General features: G+C 37.7%; 1 protein-coding gene across 3 annotated transcripts; it reads left to right on the top strand.

The window, feature by feature from the left end:
* The first annotated feature begins 162 nt into the window (after window positions 1–162).
* znf644a (zinc finger protein 644a) lies at window positions 163–13,158 on the top strand. 3 transcript variants are annotated; one of them, XM_056235554.1, is made up of 6 exons: window positions 163–289; window positions 5,364–7,932; window positions 10,262–10,789; window positions 11,332–11,481; window positions 12,481–12,583; window positions 12,790–13,158. In XM_056235554.1, exons 2-6 carry the CDS (start codon window positions 5,388–5,390, stop codon window positions 12,980–12,982), a joined length of 3,519 nt encoding a protein of 1,172 aa, XP_056091529.1. In that variant the 5' UTR covers window positions 163–289; window positions 5,364–5,387; the 3' UTR covers window positions 12,983–13,158. The 3 variants fall into 3 exon arrangements, with proteins under 3 accessions (XP_056091529.1, XP_056091530.1, XP_056091528.1); XM_056235555.1 differs by having other exon boundaries at window positions 10,259–10,789; window positions 11,332–11,457; XM_056235553.1 differs by having other exon boundaries at window positions 10,259–10,789.
* Window positions 13,159–14,950: the final 1,792 nt, after the last annotated feature.

Raw genomic sequence — 14,950 nt, 5'->3', positions numbered from 1 at the left:
ACATGACTCATCCAAATGATTAATTTTCTCACGAATAAACGTATTCAATATGTTTTTCTTGACTAAAATTGAACCACAAATAAGTAGCTGCCTTTAGGAAATTATAATATCAACACTTTTTAAAATACATGTTGTCAAGTTTTTGGAATCCCCCTCAATGAGGTGCGATGCCTTTGTCTGTGGACCATCGAGCAAATATGGCGGCTTCGCAATAGATGGAAAGCTTGAGCGAGCAAAAATGAAATGATTTCAGTTCAGTTTTATTGTCCACAATCGCACCTGCAGAAAGGTAGGCTAAAATTCATTTGCCAACAACATTGAAAGGTGAAACTATCAATGTGTCCCCAACATTCTGCTACGGGCAAGTGTTTTAAAGCTTGATGTTGAACATAATGGGCTTGATTGCTACCTTGCTAGCACACTCTCATAGCACACTCTCATGTAGTAACAGCAATGCCTTAACAGAAAGATGTCAGAAATATATTTCAAGTTATTAATGCACGTAATTCTCGATTTGCACTGCTAGTTTTAATTATTAAAAATGACTGTTTGTGAGTAAATTGGTTGCAGGGTTGAAGGCATTTGCTGTTTTGTGAACCACTAATTATGCAATATACAGAACTTGATCCAGAAAGATATTATGTGCTGTTTAAGAATTGCATCACAACAATTATATATCATGACAACTGTTAACACTTTTAACGTGTTATTTAAACTGTTCATGTGTTATTTATGCATTTAGGCACAGATGGTTTCCTAAAGATTCTTTTCTGAGAGCATGTGATTTTGCATAACGTTGTTACATGAAGAGAAGAGATTGGAGAGATTTCCCGTTATCTGTTGGTGATTATTTGTACATTGTTGTCAGGTGTTTTATATTTTATTTATACAGTGTGCCATAATGCTATGTGCAAAGTGAATTCCTACCTATAACTTGTGTGCAGACTGCACAGTGCAGTGGTGTCCCTGTTCCTGCTCTGTATCAGCCACAATTTATAATGCACACTCTAATGTTATTATAGTTGTATGTGTAATTTCCACTATCAATTTAAGCATGCAAGACCAACCAGTTAGGGGTGCTAACCACAAAAATGCATGTACAATAGGAATGGATTGGCTTACTAAATATAATACATGTTGAAATTTGCTTTGAATTTTAATTATATTGTTAACAAGCTGTCAAGAGTAGCAATAGCTACAGAAATAATGTTTTTTTATTAAAGGGATAGTTCACCCAAAAATGAAAATTTTGTCAGTAATTACTCACCCTCATGTTGTTCCAACCCCGTAAGACCTTCGTTCATCTTCGGAACACGAATTAAGATATTTTTGATGAAATCTGAGAGCTGGATCACTCCTCCATACTAGTCCATAGGCTTCTTCAGGGATTGAACTTGCCGGCCTCGAAAAGTTATTAAAGACATCGTTAAAATAGTCCGAGTGACTACAGTGGCTCAATCTTAAGTTTATCAAGCGACGAGAATACTTTTTGTGCGCAAAAACAAACAAAAATAACGACTTTATTTCAACTATTCATTTCCTTCTCTTTGGGCCTCTACTCAGTTAACGTAGTGTGATTCCGTAGAGCTACGTCACACGTAGGCTCACTATTGGCCGATGCTGGTCATGTACGTGAAGTCAAGTGTGTGATGTACAACAACAGAAGCTTACGCTATTACACTAGTTAACTGACTCGAGGCCCACAGAGAAGGAAATGAATAGTTGAAATAAAGTCGTTATTTTTGTTTGTTTTGCGCACAAAAAGTATTCTCGTCGCTTGATAAACTTAAGATTGAGCCACTGTAGTCACTTGGACTAATTTAACGATGTCTTTAATAACTTTTCGAGGCCGGCAAGTTCAATCCCTGAAGAAGCCTATGGACTAGTATGGAGGAGTGATCCAGCTCTCAGATTTCATCAAAAATATCTTAAATCGTGTTCCGAAGATGAACGAAGGTCTTACGGGGTTGGAACAACATGAGGGTGAGTAATTACTGACAGAATTTTCATTTTTGGGTGAACTAACCCTTTAATAATAGTAGTAGTATTTTTGTAGTAACCTGGTAGTGCACTTATATAATACCACAATATACATTTAAGTTAAATACAGTTGTGTGACTAAGTCCAGTTATGATGTTTATTTATCATATAGCCTATATTCAAGAGGCAATTATGACTATCACCCATGAGCAAAACTATTATAAGTACAAATGTGAATGGCAAAAACATATTTAGCCACATTCAGACTGTCAGTCCTAATCCGATTTTTGTGCATATCCGATTGGAATCTGATTGTATTTAGTAAGTTTGAGCAGCAAAAAAAATCACATGAAATGCGATTTTTACAAATCCGTTTTGAGCTGCATTCATATGTGATTTGAAGTCCGAGGCTATTCAAATCGCATTTCTGGAAATCTGTTTCAGTCTGACCGCTCACCGCTCTAATCGGATTTTGCTTAGTTTGTCACTTTCTCTCACCACGTAAAAGGTAAACGTTCTGTTGTCGTTTGAGTATGCCTACCAACGCAATGTCATTGCCATAGAAACCAAGGAAAGGAAAGGAAAACAAAAGAGCACCACACAGGACACACAAATCAGATCTGAACAGTTGCAATACACAGTGTGAACAGTCAATAATTTAGATAAGATTCCAATCGGATACTCAATTAATTGGATTTGGACTGACATTGTGAACATAGACTTTGTTACCCATGCACTGTTAAAGGGATACTCCACTTTTTTTGGAAATAGGCTCATTTTACAACTCCCCCAGAGTTAAACTGTTGAGTTTTACCGTTTTTGAATCCATTCAGCCGATCTCCGGCTCTGACGGTACCTCTTTTAGCATAGCTTAGCATACATCATTGAAGTGGACAAGACCATTAGCATTTCTCATTAAAAAATGACCAAAGTGTTTCGATATTTTTCCTATTTAAAACTTGACTCTTCTGTAGTTACATCATGCACTAAGACCGACGGAAAATGTAAAGTTGCGATTTTCTAGGCTGATATGGCTAGGAACTATACTCTCATTCCTGCGTATCAAGAAACTTCACTGCCGTACCATGAGTGCAGCAGGCATAATGATATGAGGCAGCGCCTGAAAATAGGCCACCTTCCGTCAACACAACGGAACTATTTTCAGGCGCTGCGTCATATCATTACGCCTGCTGCTCTCATGGTACGGCAGTGAAGTTTCTTGATTATTACGCAGGAATGAGAGTATAGTTCCTAGCCATATCAGCCTAGAAAATCGCAACTTTACATTTTCCGTCGGTCTTAGTGCACGATCTAACTACAGAAGAGTCAAGTTTTAAATAGGAAAAATATCGAAACACTTTGGTCATTTTTTAATGAGAAATGCTAATGGTCTTGTCCACTTCAATGATGTATGCTAAGCTATGCTAAAAGTGGTACCGCCAGAACCGGAGATCGGCTGAATGGATTCAAAAACGGTAAAACTCAACAGTTTAACTCTGGGGGAGTTGTAAATTGAGCCTATTTCCAAAAAAAGTGGAGTATCCCTTTAAGTCCATAAAGTGTAGGAAAGATTTACGTTGAATTCCGTTTGCATTTCCTGTATGTTTAATTATTGTTATAGAAATAAAATGTAGTTATCTGTTTATTTTTAAACCGTTTACGATATCAAATTCAATTTTATCCAAAGTTACTTTGAGAGTAATACAAGCAAGTGTGATTATTTAGTTTAATATTGTTCAGTGAAAATAACTTGGCTACATCTTATTTCTGCCATATACAATAGTGATATTGAAGCTGAAATGTTTGAAGCTGCCATCATTTAAACAAAAATCTAGCCTTACCAACATAGCTATTAGCTAGATAATTTAATGTTACCTTGGTGACTGACAACATCACATAAAACCAGAATTGATCTGCCTATGCAGATATAACCCTATTGTATAAATTGATACATATTGTGGGCTAATAAAATGCAGCAACAATTTTACGATCTCTGCAGTGACAAACAAGGGCTGATGTTGATGTCTGTAGATGTGTTTTAATAGTTTTAAAGGGTTATTCACCCAAAAATGAAAATTCAGAAAGGTAGTAAAGACATCACTAAAAGTAATCCATGTGACTCCAGTGGTTTAACCTCAATTTTATGAAGTTACTTGAGTACTCCACGTTCACGCAACAAGGTCTGCTCTCACGTCAACACAACACACATGGGTCTTGGTGCTCTCATGAGCGCATTGGAGATTAATATTTCTAAATAAAGTGGCAAATATTTTTTTTATTTTTTTTACAAAGCACTCTCGTCGCTTCCTAAAAGTCACTGATTACTTTTATGATGTCTTTACTACCTTTCTGGGGCTTGAAAATGGTAGTTGCATAGCTGTCAATGGAGGGAGAGAAAGCACTCAGATTTCATTAAAAAGATCTTCATTTGTGTTCCGAAGATGAACGAAAGTATTACCCCTTATTTACACTGCACACATCTGTGGCACATTACTGCTCCGACACGGCCACCACTGGTCGTGGCCACTCCTGTCAATGCTTGTGTTTATACCAGCCGCGCCGCAGAATTTTTCAGAAGTGTCCCAGAAGCGGCTTTCCGCGCTGCTTCGCTCAAGATAGGTACCTGGTCTGTTTTTGACGGGTGCTGCATCCAAGCCACACAGGCACTAATGTGAAATTTAGATACAAGATAAATGAGGATGCATTTTAAATGACTAAAAAAAACACAGCTAAAATGTATCATCCATGTCGTTCATAACTAGACTTTTAAGCGTATTAACATTGCCTGTAGGCTACAGCACAAAGTAGGACATAGCAATAAACACAACAATAAACACAATTAAACTGGACAAAACATAACCATTTAGCTAACTAACCCATGGTAGAACCCCAAAACTCAAGACAAAAAACACGAAAAATCAAGAAAAACAAATCTCGTGGTCTCGCGAATCCAGTTGCTGCACTTCTGAAATGCTCCTGGTGTGAGTTGGCAGTGCATGGAGCAGTGAACAAAACCTCGTCGGAGCCGTAATGTGCCGCAGACGTGTGCAGTTTAAAAAAGTTTGGAATGACATGAGGAATTAATGACAGAATTTTCATGTTTGGGTGAACTAACCCTTTAAGTAGAATTTTACAGAAAGATAAAAAAATATTGGTAAAATGCTGTTGCTGGAACACTTGAAATAGTAACCAAGAGAGGATATAAAGTAGTTACTCCTTTTTCAATCCTATAATACATTTTATGAACGGTATGCTATAGATCAAACTGCCTACATTTGCTGTAGGGTCATTTAATTTGTAATGTCTCTAACTTAACATGAATTCGTTTATATATTGATTTTCATGCTCATCTCATGTTTTGTATTTTTTTTCTTTGTCCCCAGAAACGGTCCTTAGGACTCTTAGGAATGTCTGGTTTGAAGGAGAGTGCCAAAGTAGAGGAGAATGACACCTCAATGTCACGAATCTCTCAGGACCTTTTGAACAGCGAGACATTCTCTGCAGAGGGGGCTACACCAGGTCCATCAGTGCATTGTCCTCAAGAGACCATGGCACTACTCGGTGACCAAGGAGACCTCCTGACCAGTGTCGGTTTTATGGACTCCATTTGCTCAGATGGACCAGCCAAGGCTGCTTACGTCAATGGATCCACCTCACCCCATATATCAGATGAAATCCTGTTGGATATTTCAAAAAATGTACCAGTATTCCTTCCCAAATCATTACAAGCTCAGAATTCTGTCACAACCAACGTCCACTTTGAAGGACCTGATCCACTCAGAAAAGAGGGGGAAATAACAATCAGGCAAACGTTGACTGCGGAGGATGTGGAGAATAGGGGTATATGGGGCTTTGATACAGAATCTCCAGAAAGTTCATTAGATAATTATGATGATGGAAATGACCTTAGCTGGAATCCCCAAAGGGAATTTATGAAGTTCCTGTGGGATGATGATAACGGTCTAGAAATGGAGGAAAAACTGTCCCCCGTTCCTTCACCCATCAACCATAAAAGAAGAGTTCCGTCACCACTCGGCAGTAAAAGAAGAAAACGTAAAGAAAAATTGGTCTTAAAAGTCGATCCTTCAGAGGACCTATACTCTGATTTGAATTTTGATCATCCAGGTGAAGGAAGCCGGACAGAGTGCAGTCCTGTTAAGAAGACACGTTCCCCAAGAAAATCATCCAAATTAAAGTCACCCATTGTGAAACATGCCAAGTATTTAAATGGAGCTGCTGAGGCAGTCAAACACCTGTTTCCCAAACCAGCAAAAAAACCTATTAGCAGGGAGGAATCAACTTTTTTTCAGCGTAACAGCGGTTTTAAAGAGAAATCACTAGAAAACAGACAAAGTACAGGTAATAAAGATACAACTAGTTCAAAGCCATTCATATGTAAGGAATGTGGGCAGTGTTACCATGATCATAGTTCGCTGTTAAATCACATAAGTGTTCACCAGGGGAAGCGACAGAAAATTATGGCAGAAATAAATGAGTTGCATCAAATTAAAGATGAAGGTAAAGATGCAAAGTTACAATGCCCCCAATGTACCTTTGGAACGAACTGTCCGAACACCTTTGTGCAACACGCGAAGACCCATGAGAAGGACAAGCGATACTATAGTTGTAACAAGTGTGATTTTGTTGAAATGAATGAAGTTGAACTGAGACGCCATTTGCTTCATAAGCATGGAATCAGTGGTGCTGATCTTACTGTTTGGAAATCAGATGGATTTCAGGAGCGCAAAGTCAATAAATCAACATGTCCAATTTCCTATTCCTGTTCTGTTGAAAGAAAACCTAAAGACATCATTGGAAATCATGTTAAGGCTTCATGTCAACCGCATTTTAATGAAGAACAGGCGTCCTCACATTCCCTTGACAGCAGTGATGAAGAACTATCGCTAACTGAACAGCCAACCTCTGTTTGCAAAGTTCTTACTTCATGTGCAAAACCAACAGCAAAGTCACCAAAATTGTCTGTGAAGCTCCGTGCACCAGACAAAAACGAGAGCTTGTCGTCTGATCAGAAGTGCGGTCTATTACGAAAGAAAAAGGTGTGGACGCACAAAAGTGTCCAAAGCCAATCAAGACTTGACAAATCAATTCACACCCTTTTATCCAGAAAGAAACCTAGTGACCAGTATGCCTCAGAATGCAACACTCATCCTGATGGAAGCAGTACAACAGAGTTTCTTGACAATTCCCTCAACTACTCTGGAACAGGAACTAGTTTGTCCCCCTCTAAGTGTCTGAAAAGATCAGCTCATTCTAAAGAAGGGAGCACTAAAATAACGTTTAAGTCTGATGGAAACGTTACTTCTTCAGATGTTGGAAACTCATATTATACACATTTAAGTTTGGAAAAGCAAACATTCAAGAAGTCACCTTCCAAAAGGAAAATGTCAACTCCATTCCACAATATGCGGGGCCAAGATATTCTTTTAGATTTTCCAAAATGTCGACAAAATTTCAAGAAACCTGAAACATCCAAGAGGAGTAAAGAATTTATCAACAACGTTGACTTTATGTGTGATTCTAATGATGATCTTAGACCTGAAGAATGTGAAATCAACAAGAAGGCTAATGCACGTTTTGTAAGAAAACAGACTTCACCTGCAAAGGCAAGTCTTGTTGCCTCAACTAGTCACTTTAAGAGAAATCACAGTTCCCTGAGGATGTTTTCTGTCAAAGATGAATACAAGGAAGAAGAGATCTCAGAGTCGATTGCTACTGTAAAGCGTGAAGCGAGCTCAGATGTTGAGACCGATCTGAAGGCTTGTCCATACTGTCCTGCTGTATTTGAGTCAGGAATTAGCCTCTCTAATCATATAAGAGGACATTTGCACAGAGTGGGCCTAAAAACACGCCATTCTGTATCTGCAGCTAAGGTGACTTCTCTTGACAAAGTACCTCCAGTTCGACGACGAAAATTGCCACAAATCAAAACAGGTGATGCTTCTCTTGTACTTGATAAATAAAATCAATTAAAGGGATACTTCAGGATTTAGCATTAAGCTTTGTATTAGTAGAAAACCTGTAGTATTTTCAAATTACCGTGCTTTCCACCCTCATATCCCCCTGAGACGAGAGATTTATGTATTTTTTGTCTGGAAAAAATCCTCCGATGACGCAAAAATCGTCATTTTGCGTCATCGGAGGATTTTTTGGCCAGAGGCTAAAGACTACAGCCAGTAGTAGGGGCTGTTTCGCATGTTCTCAACCCGCCCATAGAGGGTGGGATCTCACTCACAGAATGTACACATATTGTCAGACATCTTTTTTGGAAGCTAAGCTAGCAGGCTGTTGTTCTGTGGAGAAAGCTGAGTAACTTAGTAGGAGAAAGCTGAGTAGTAGGGGTTACCATTCATCCTCTTTTTCCTGGACATGTCCGGCCGTCGAGATCGTACAAAATGTCCGGGATTCAGCTTTTGCTTTCTGCAGTCGCCATTCATTGTTTACATGCACACCTTTTGTTTCAATCTATAACTGAATTCACTCCGATTGGTGTATCTGATTGTAGTGTTTACATGAACGCTAAACAAGTGATCGGCGTTTTTGATGTGCGTTTTAACATTGCTAAGAAAATTCCCACTCCTCCGTGAGAGATACAAGACCGGTGTGTCTCACAGGTGTCGGCCGCTCATCAGTAATCACGCCACCGGCCTCGCGCCGTTCTCCCGCGGCCCTCAGTCTCGTCCTGCTCGCCTCAGTAAACATAATGAATGGCGACTGTAGAACGCAAAAGCCAAATCCCGGACATTTTGGGCGATCTCGAAACACATTTTCGGGCAGACACATCACGGAGACTCACTAGTAGCCTAGACTTGTTGTTTAACACTGCGCTCCGTTACCGGTAGGCGTGGCCTCCTAGGGCAGCGAAGCAAGTGCATTCTGGGAGTTGTTGTCTTTCATCCACATAAGCCAAAAATACATTTTCTGGCTTTTCTCAGTCTAGAAAGCTCCAAATTCAAAAATAATTTCACATTTCTTCTACATAAATGACCCATTTTAAATACACATTCATCTTTCCAGAGGTGAAGTATCCCTTTAAGGTAGTAGTAGTTATGCAGCAAAATCTTTAATTATGAGACTTTCCTTTTTTCAGATTTAAGAATAACATTTTGATTGTAGGCTAGAAACTTTATTAGCTGATTTTACCAGTTAGAGAACATAACATGCTAATAATTATCGGCTTATCAGTATCTGCCAGAATTGTTCTTTTGGAGCATCTCTAGAATATTTTGTGTACTGCTAGGCATATAGCTGAACTTACTGACAAGCGATACTCATTTAAAGTTTAGTCGTTTAATGTAGACCATTACAAATTTTTTTGTTTGTTTTTTTGTGTGGAAAATGTCATTTAGCAGGTACAACCCAATGCATTTTTTATAGGTGTCGTCCAGATTTACTGATTGACCTGTATTTTTTCCAATATTAACAAAACTTGGTGTAGACGTCAGAACAGTGTATGCCAATTTTTCTGAAAGGACTATCATCATGATATTTGGTATATAAAAAGTATGTTTACAAGACGCAGTGGACCAAATTTTCTGATAATTGGCCAGAAAGTGGTACTACAATAAGGGGATTCTCTGCAATACTTTTTCGTACTCCTCCTAGGTTGTCATGCCAAATTGCATAAAATTGGTTGTGTATTTGGTCAATTATAATTGTATTAAAAATGTAGACAAATGTATGTTTATTCTGGGTGCAATGTCCAAATTTCATAGTGCTTATGTATGTATAGCTTTATCATCAAGAAAATAAAAATGTGTGCACCATCCACAACACATTTAGAATAATAATACCACCCTTTAGTATGGTGTGAAGCGCTCAAATCAGACATACTCCTCATTAGGATGTTATAACAATTCAAATGAATGAATATAATCATTTCTAATTGAAAAGCCACTAGTATATAAGCTGTAAAATGGAAAGATTGGAGATTCTCTACGAATGGAAATGTAGAAGAGTTGGCGAATACAGTTTTTCTTTGAGGTGTTCCTGTGATAGCACCTTTTATTGTGCGGTTGCTGATGTTTCACTTTTGTTTTTCGGTGCCTTCATGCTGGCCACGTGTACTTGGTTTGTTTGCAGTCAAGAATTGTCGTGGTTTAAAATTCCCACACAACCGGTGTGGTGCAAGTTAACTGACATGCAGGATGGTTAATCTAGATGTTTTAGTTTGGACAAATTTAATTGGCTTTAATGTAATAAATATTTGTTGTAAATTAGGCTGATTACATGTGGTTTCCCTTTTGCTTTCTGATCCCAGCAGAGGACACATCCCAGACTGATCATTCTGCAGAGCTGCCAACCGACTGCCAACAGACAGAGCTCATCTGTCCTCTCTGTAGGGAGTGGTTTGACAACAGGACTGGGCTGTCCAATCATGTACGAGGCCACCTGAAGCGACTGGGCAAACCTACGTCCACCGCATCCAAATCTCCAGTCATCATATTGAAAGAATTGATGCGCGACAAGAAACAGTTTCAGATGAAGCTACAGGTTCTTGAGAAGAAGTGCCGCGCCACCAAGTCTTTCCATCCTATTAGTTTGAATAACGGACTAACCTTCGCCTCTACTGTCAAACGGCATAAAGATAAGGAGGAAAAGAAAAGGATAGAGATTAATAAAGGCTCACCACCAAGTGATCTGATTGGAATTTTGAAGAAAAGAAGAGCCCATGAAGAGACCAAAGCAAAGCACTCATCCCACATGGCGAGAAAGGCTCTCCTTTTATCTTCAGGCAAAGACTGTGGCCTTGAGATACAACCTTTCAAAGCAGTGCCAAATTCACTAGAAGGTAACTAGGTTTCATTTGTTCCACTGATCAACTGTAATAAAGCTGAACCACTCCTTGAAGGGACAGTTCTTGCAAAAAAATGGAAATTCTGTGACACTTTGCTCAGTCTTATGTTTGACCAAACCCATATGCGAACAAGCATACTGGTTTGGAACAACATGAGGGGGAATAAGTAATGTCAAAATGATAATTTTGAGCGGAACTGTGTAAACATGAAGAGATTATACCCTCATTGTTTAATCAATAATGAATGTTTCAAATGTAGCTATAATTATTTCAAATGTAAATGTATAACTTTTATTTTCACTATAGCCATAAAATGTAGTCTGCTTTATATACTTATTATACACTAGTGTAGTATTTTATATAAATGACAAATGTTAGGCTTCTCCAAAATATAGACTGATCGCTACTGCTAAATGATCCTTTGATGAGAGGCCTGAATTTGAGTGGTTTAAACGTGAAGAGTACATTGACAGTATATTACAGTATCTATAATGACTATAAGTGTTTCATTTTTATGTGTTGTGTTTTTGTTACAGAGAAAAGTGAACTCAATAGAAAAGTTTGCGTGCACTGTAATGCCACCTTCCACAGTGGTGTTAGTCTCTCCAATCATTTGAGGGCATATGCACATAGAAAGAAAAAAGCTCTTCTGGATGGAACTAGTACGCACCTTTCTTTCCTCCTATGTAAATGCACCTGTGTACTTGCTTTTGGCTTCTTGTTCTACTTTCCTAGGGCTTAGATCTTGCAGAATGCATGTCACATGCTCACTCCCTTTACTAAACTTTGCTTTGACTCTTCCAATTTCTCATAAAACAGTAACATGGAAGTAACTTAAAGGGTTAGTTCACCCAAAAATTCAAATTCTGTCATTAATTTCTCACCCTCATGTCGTTCCAAACCCGTAAGACCTCCGTTCATCTTCAGAACACAAAAGAAGATATTTTTGATTAAATCTGAGAGCTTTCTGTCCCTCCATTGACAGCAACGTCATTGCAACTTTCAAGGCCCAGAAAGGTAGTAAAAACATTGTTAAAATAGTCCATGTAACTACAGGGGTTCAACCTTAATATTATGAAGCAACGAGAATACGTTTTGTGCGCAAAAACCCCCCAAAATAATGACGTTGCTGTCAATGGAGGGACGGAAAGCTCTCAAATTTCATCAAAAATATATTCATTTGTGTTCCGAAGATGAACGTTTTTACGGGGTTAGAACAACATGAGGGTGAGTAATTAATGACAGAATTTAAATCTTCGGGTAAACTAACCTTTTAAGTAATGTACACATTTTGAATAGAATTTCTTTTATAATCACAAGGATAATTCAGGTGCTTTTAGTAGCAGAGATTTATACGGACACCTGATGGTTAATCAGATTGTAGTTGCTGCACGATGCCATTGTAAAAGTATTGTTATCATTTGCTTTTTTTTTTATTCACAATCAAATGCCCAATAATAGAGGGTTACTGAGATAAAGTGAGTGGTATTCGGCTGGTCATGTGAGCCAGCCACCACAAGGGTAAGACTTTATTTGTAATATATGAAATAGGTGCTTTAACATATTTTGCTAAACATTAAAAACCTGAGAAAAATCCTTTAATGTTGTTATAGGTTAAAAGCGTATGGTGTGCTTTTTAAATATGTTTATGTAATTTCTAATAAATGCATTGTTCATTATTGCAGCTTATGACTGTAAACAGAGAAAGCAAAGATCAAGGTCTGGGTCAAAGAAGAAAATGTACCCGCTGCTGCACAGTCCAGAGGAAATCTACAGACTTACTTGCAGGTAACCTCTGTTACAAATATATAAATGCATATTTAATATAATATTACATGAATATATATTTAACATGAATATTATGAAATATATATTGTAATGCATGTTGTATATTGTAAAATTCTTTTTGTGTAGTTTTGTTTCTTGTTTTTCCATTCTTTTCACATTTGTCAATGCATCATTGTAACCTAATGTGTAATTGTTTCCACATGCAGGTTTTGTGACCTAGTCTTCCAGGGCCCTTTGTCAGTGCAGGAGGACTGGATAAAGCATTTACAGAGGCACATTATGAATACCGCTGTACCGCACACAGGGGCTGGGATGGTGGAAGTCACCTCCTTCCCCAAGGACTCTTGCTCCAACACCATACCACAGGCACAATCTTCAGTGATGCAAACATCCTCATGAGCCCAGGAACACACTCACACATTGTCCTTGGAATATCATTTGTGTAAATTGTTTGGTTTAAATTTTATATGGCCATCAGTAAGGACTTCTGGTTTTAATCTGAATGAGGATCCATTCTTATCACAGACCGCCTTTTAGATATTGTTACATTTTGCTGGTGTTGTACATGGTCAAAGAACGTACGAATGGTGGGTGAATATGTTGAGATTTCAGTGGAACCCACCCCCAAAAGACAACCTTTACCTCAGATGCATCTCACTTTGAGTTTAATCTGTCATCATCACAGATCTATGCTCTACAAAAACTGAAATGATTCTGTATGTGGATTTTATAACAAGCCATTTTAATTTGAGAACAAACACAATTTTGTCTTTTTGTTGTCCCATCCATGAGCCTTGGAAAGTGCACGTATGATGCATATGTGTAAAAATGTAAGTCTATATATTTACTTGATTCAGAAGTTTAACTCATGCCAACACATCAGTCATTGTGTAAAACATCATGTTCTATTGATATTTAGCGGTTCAGACAGTATGCATGTCATAACTCCCTGTTTACACCGTTTCCGCTTCGGTAACATTTTGGTTTTCACTTATTACCCTGTTTTAATTTTATCTTAAATCTGTAAGTTTGCCACGTGTGCAAAAAAAAAAAAACATTACCTGTTACTTGTGTAGGCCATTTTTTACAGTTCAGATATTTTTGTGTATAAACCTTTTTAGGTAATTTATGTGAGGAAAAAAAAAATCACTATAAACATTTTTGCTGTTCAGAATAAAATGTTTTGTCGTCTTAAGCTTGTTGGTATGTTAAGCTATGAATGTAACTTACTTTGTAATTGTTGATATTTACAGATTACACCACATAATTAGCATATTGCCAACAATGCTAGAAGATTCTAGTCTAATAACCTAGATAATCTTCACTGAAGACATTACTAGTGAGACTGGAATACATGCAGAAAGCAAAATCATCCAGTCATGTGAAAAACTTGTGGTTTTAACCAGATCCTGAGAAGTTTAGTTAATGGTTCTATCAATTCTCTAAGTAGTTTTTTCCCCATATACTCCTTTTTTCTTCAAATGAAACATGAGCAGAAGGGTCCTAATTATCACATTGAAGTAACTGAAGGGCTCTGTGTCTTGGGCAAATTTTTCCCCAGCTGTAACTACAAACGGTTATAAAGGTGTAGAAATGTCTAGGGGAAACAACAGCAAAACCAACTAGAAAGGGGTGGGCAAATGTTCTATAAACCAACATGTTTGAAATAAGGCAGACAAGTTGAAACATGTAGGCAAAAGTGTAGGATTTAAATACTTGAATTTACTCGAGTAGAGTTTGCCTGTCGAGCCAAAATCAATTAGACTACAAAAAGCAGAAGTCAGATTCTCGTATCAAATTCATTTAATTTGTGATATTTGCAGGTATTGTTCTTTGTAAATATCAGTTTTTAGAGCTCAAACTACAGGTTGAAACCTTTGTACCATTGTACTTTTAAAATACTGTAACACATATCCAAACCTAGTTTATACGCAACATTTAATAATAATAACAATCAGAAAAAAAGAAGACATTAATAATTACATTGCAAAGGGCAGTATTACCAGATGTTCTTTGCCAAGCATGTGGCATATTCTAAGATACAATCATTACGACAATGCATAAGTAAACCTCGAGCAGCTTTACAAGGTCACTGTGGTTCTAATCATGAGGTGCAGCATGGACATCCCCCCCCCATCTGGCATTTCTTAGTCCTTGATAGGCCTCTTATCATCAAAATACAGCAAAAAGAAAAAAATGTATATGTTTCACTGTTAACAAAGGAAATTCAAAATACATTCTCAGACTCGAAAGCGTGTTGCAATTTTGCAGTTATTGCTAAAGAGAACATGTGAACTTTCATAATGTCTTTCATCATGTCAGATCATGTCTTTTAGAGTTTATAAATTGTTGATAAGCACTGCTCCT

Source organism: Rhinichthys klamathensis, unplaced genomic scaffold, assembly GCF_029890125.1.
Source record: "Rhinichthys klamathensis goyatoka isolate OS25496 unplaced genomic scaffold, OSU_Roscu_1.1 h1tg000422l_1, whole genome shotgun sequence".
NCBI classification, from domain to species: Eukaryota; Metazoa; Chordata; class Actinopteri; order Cypriniformes; family Leuciscidae; genus Rhinichthys; species Rhinichthys klamathensis.
This window is presented reverse-complemented; position numbering and strand designations above follow the sequence as displayed.

Coding starts and splice junctions, on each gene's coding strand:
- znf644a (XM_056235553.1), top strand. CDS start 5,388: ATGTCTGGTTTGAAGGAGAGTGCCAAAGTAGAGGAGAATGACACCTCA. Junction 7,933..10,258: donor ATTGCCACAAATCAAAACAG/GTGATGCTTCTC, acceptor TTCTGATCCCAG/CAGAGGACACATCCCAGACT. Junction 12,584..12,789: donor ATCTACAGACTTACTTGCAG/GTAACCTCTGTT, acceptor TTCCACATGCAG/GTTTTGTGACCTAGTCTTCC.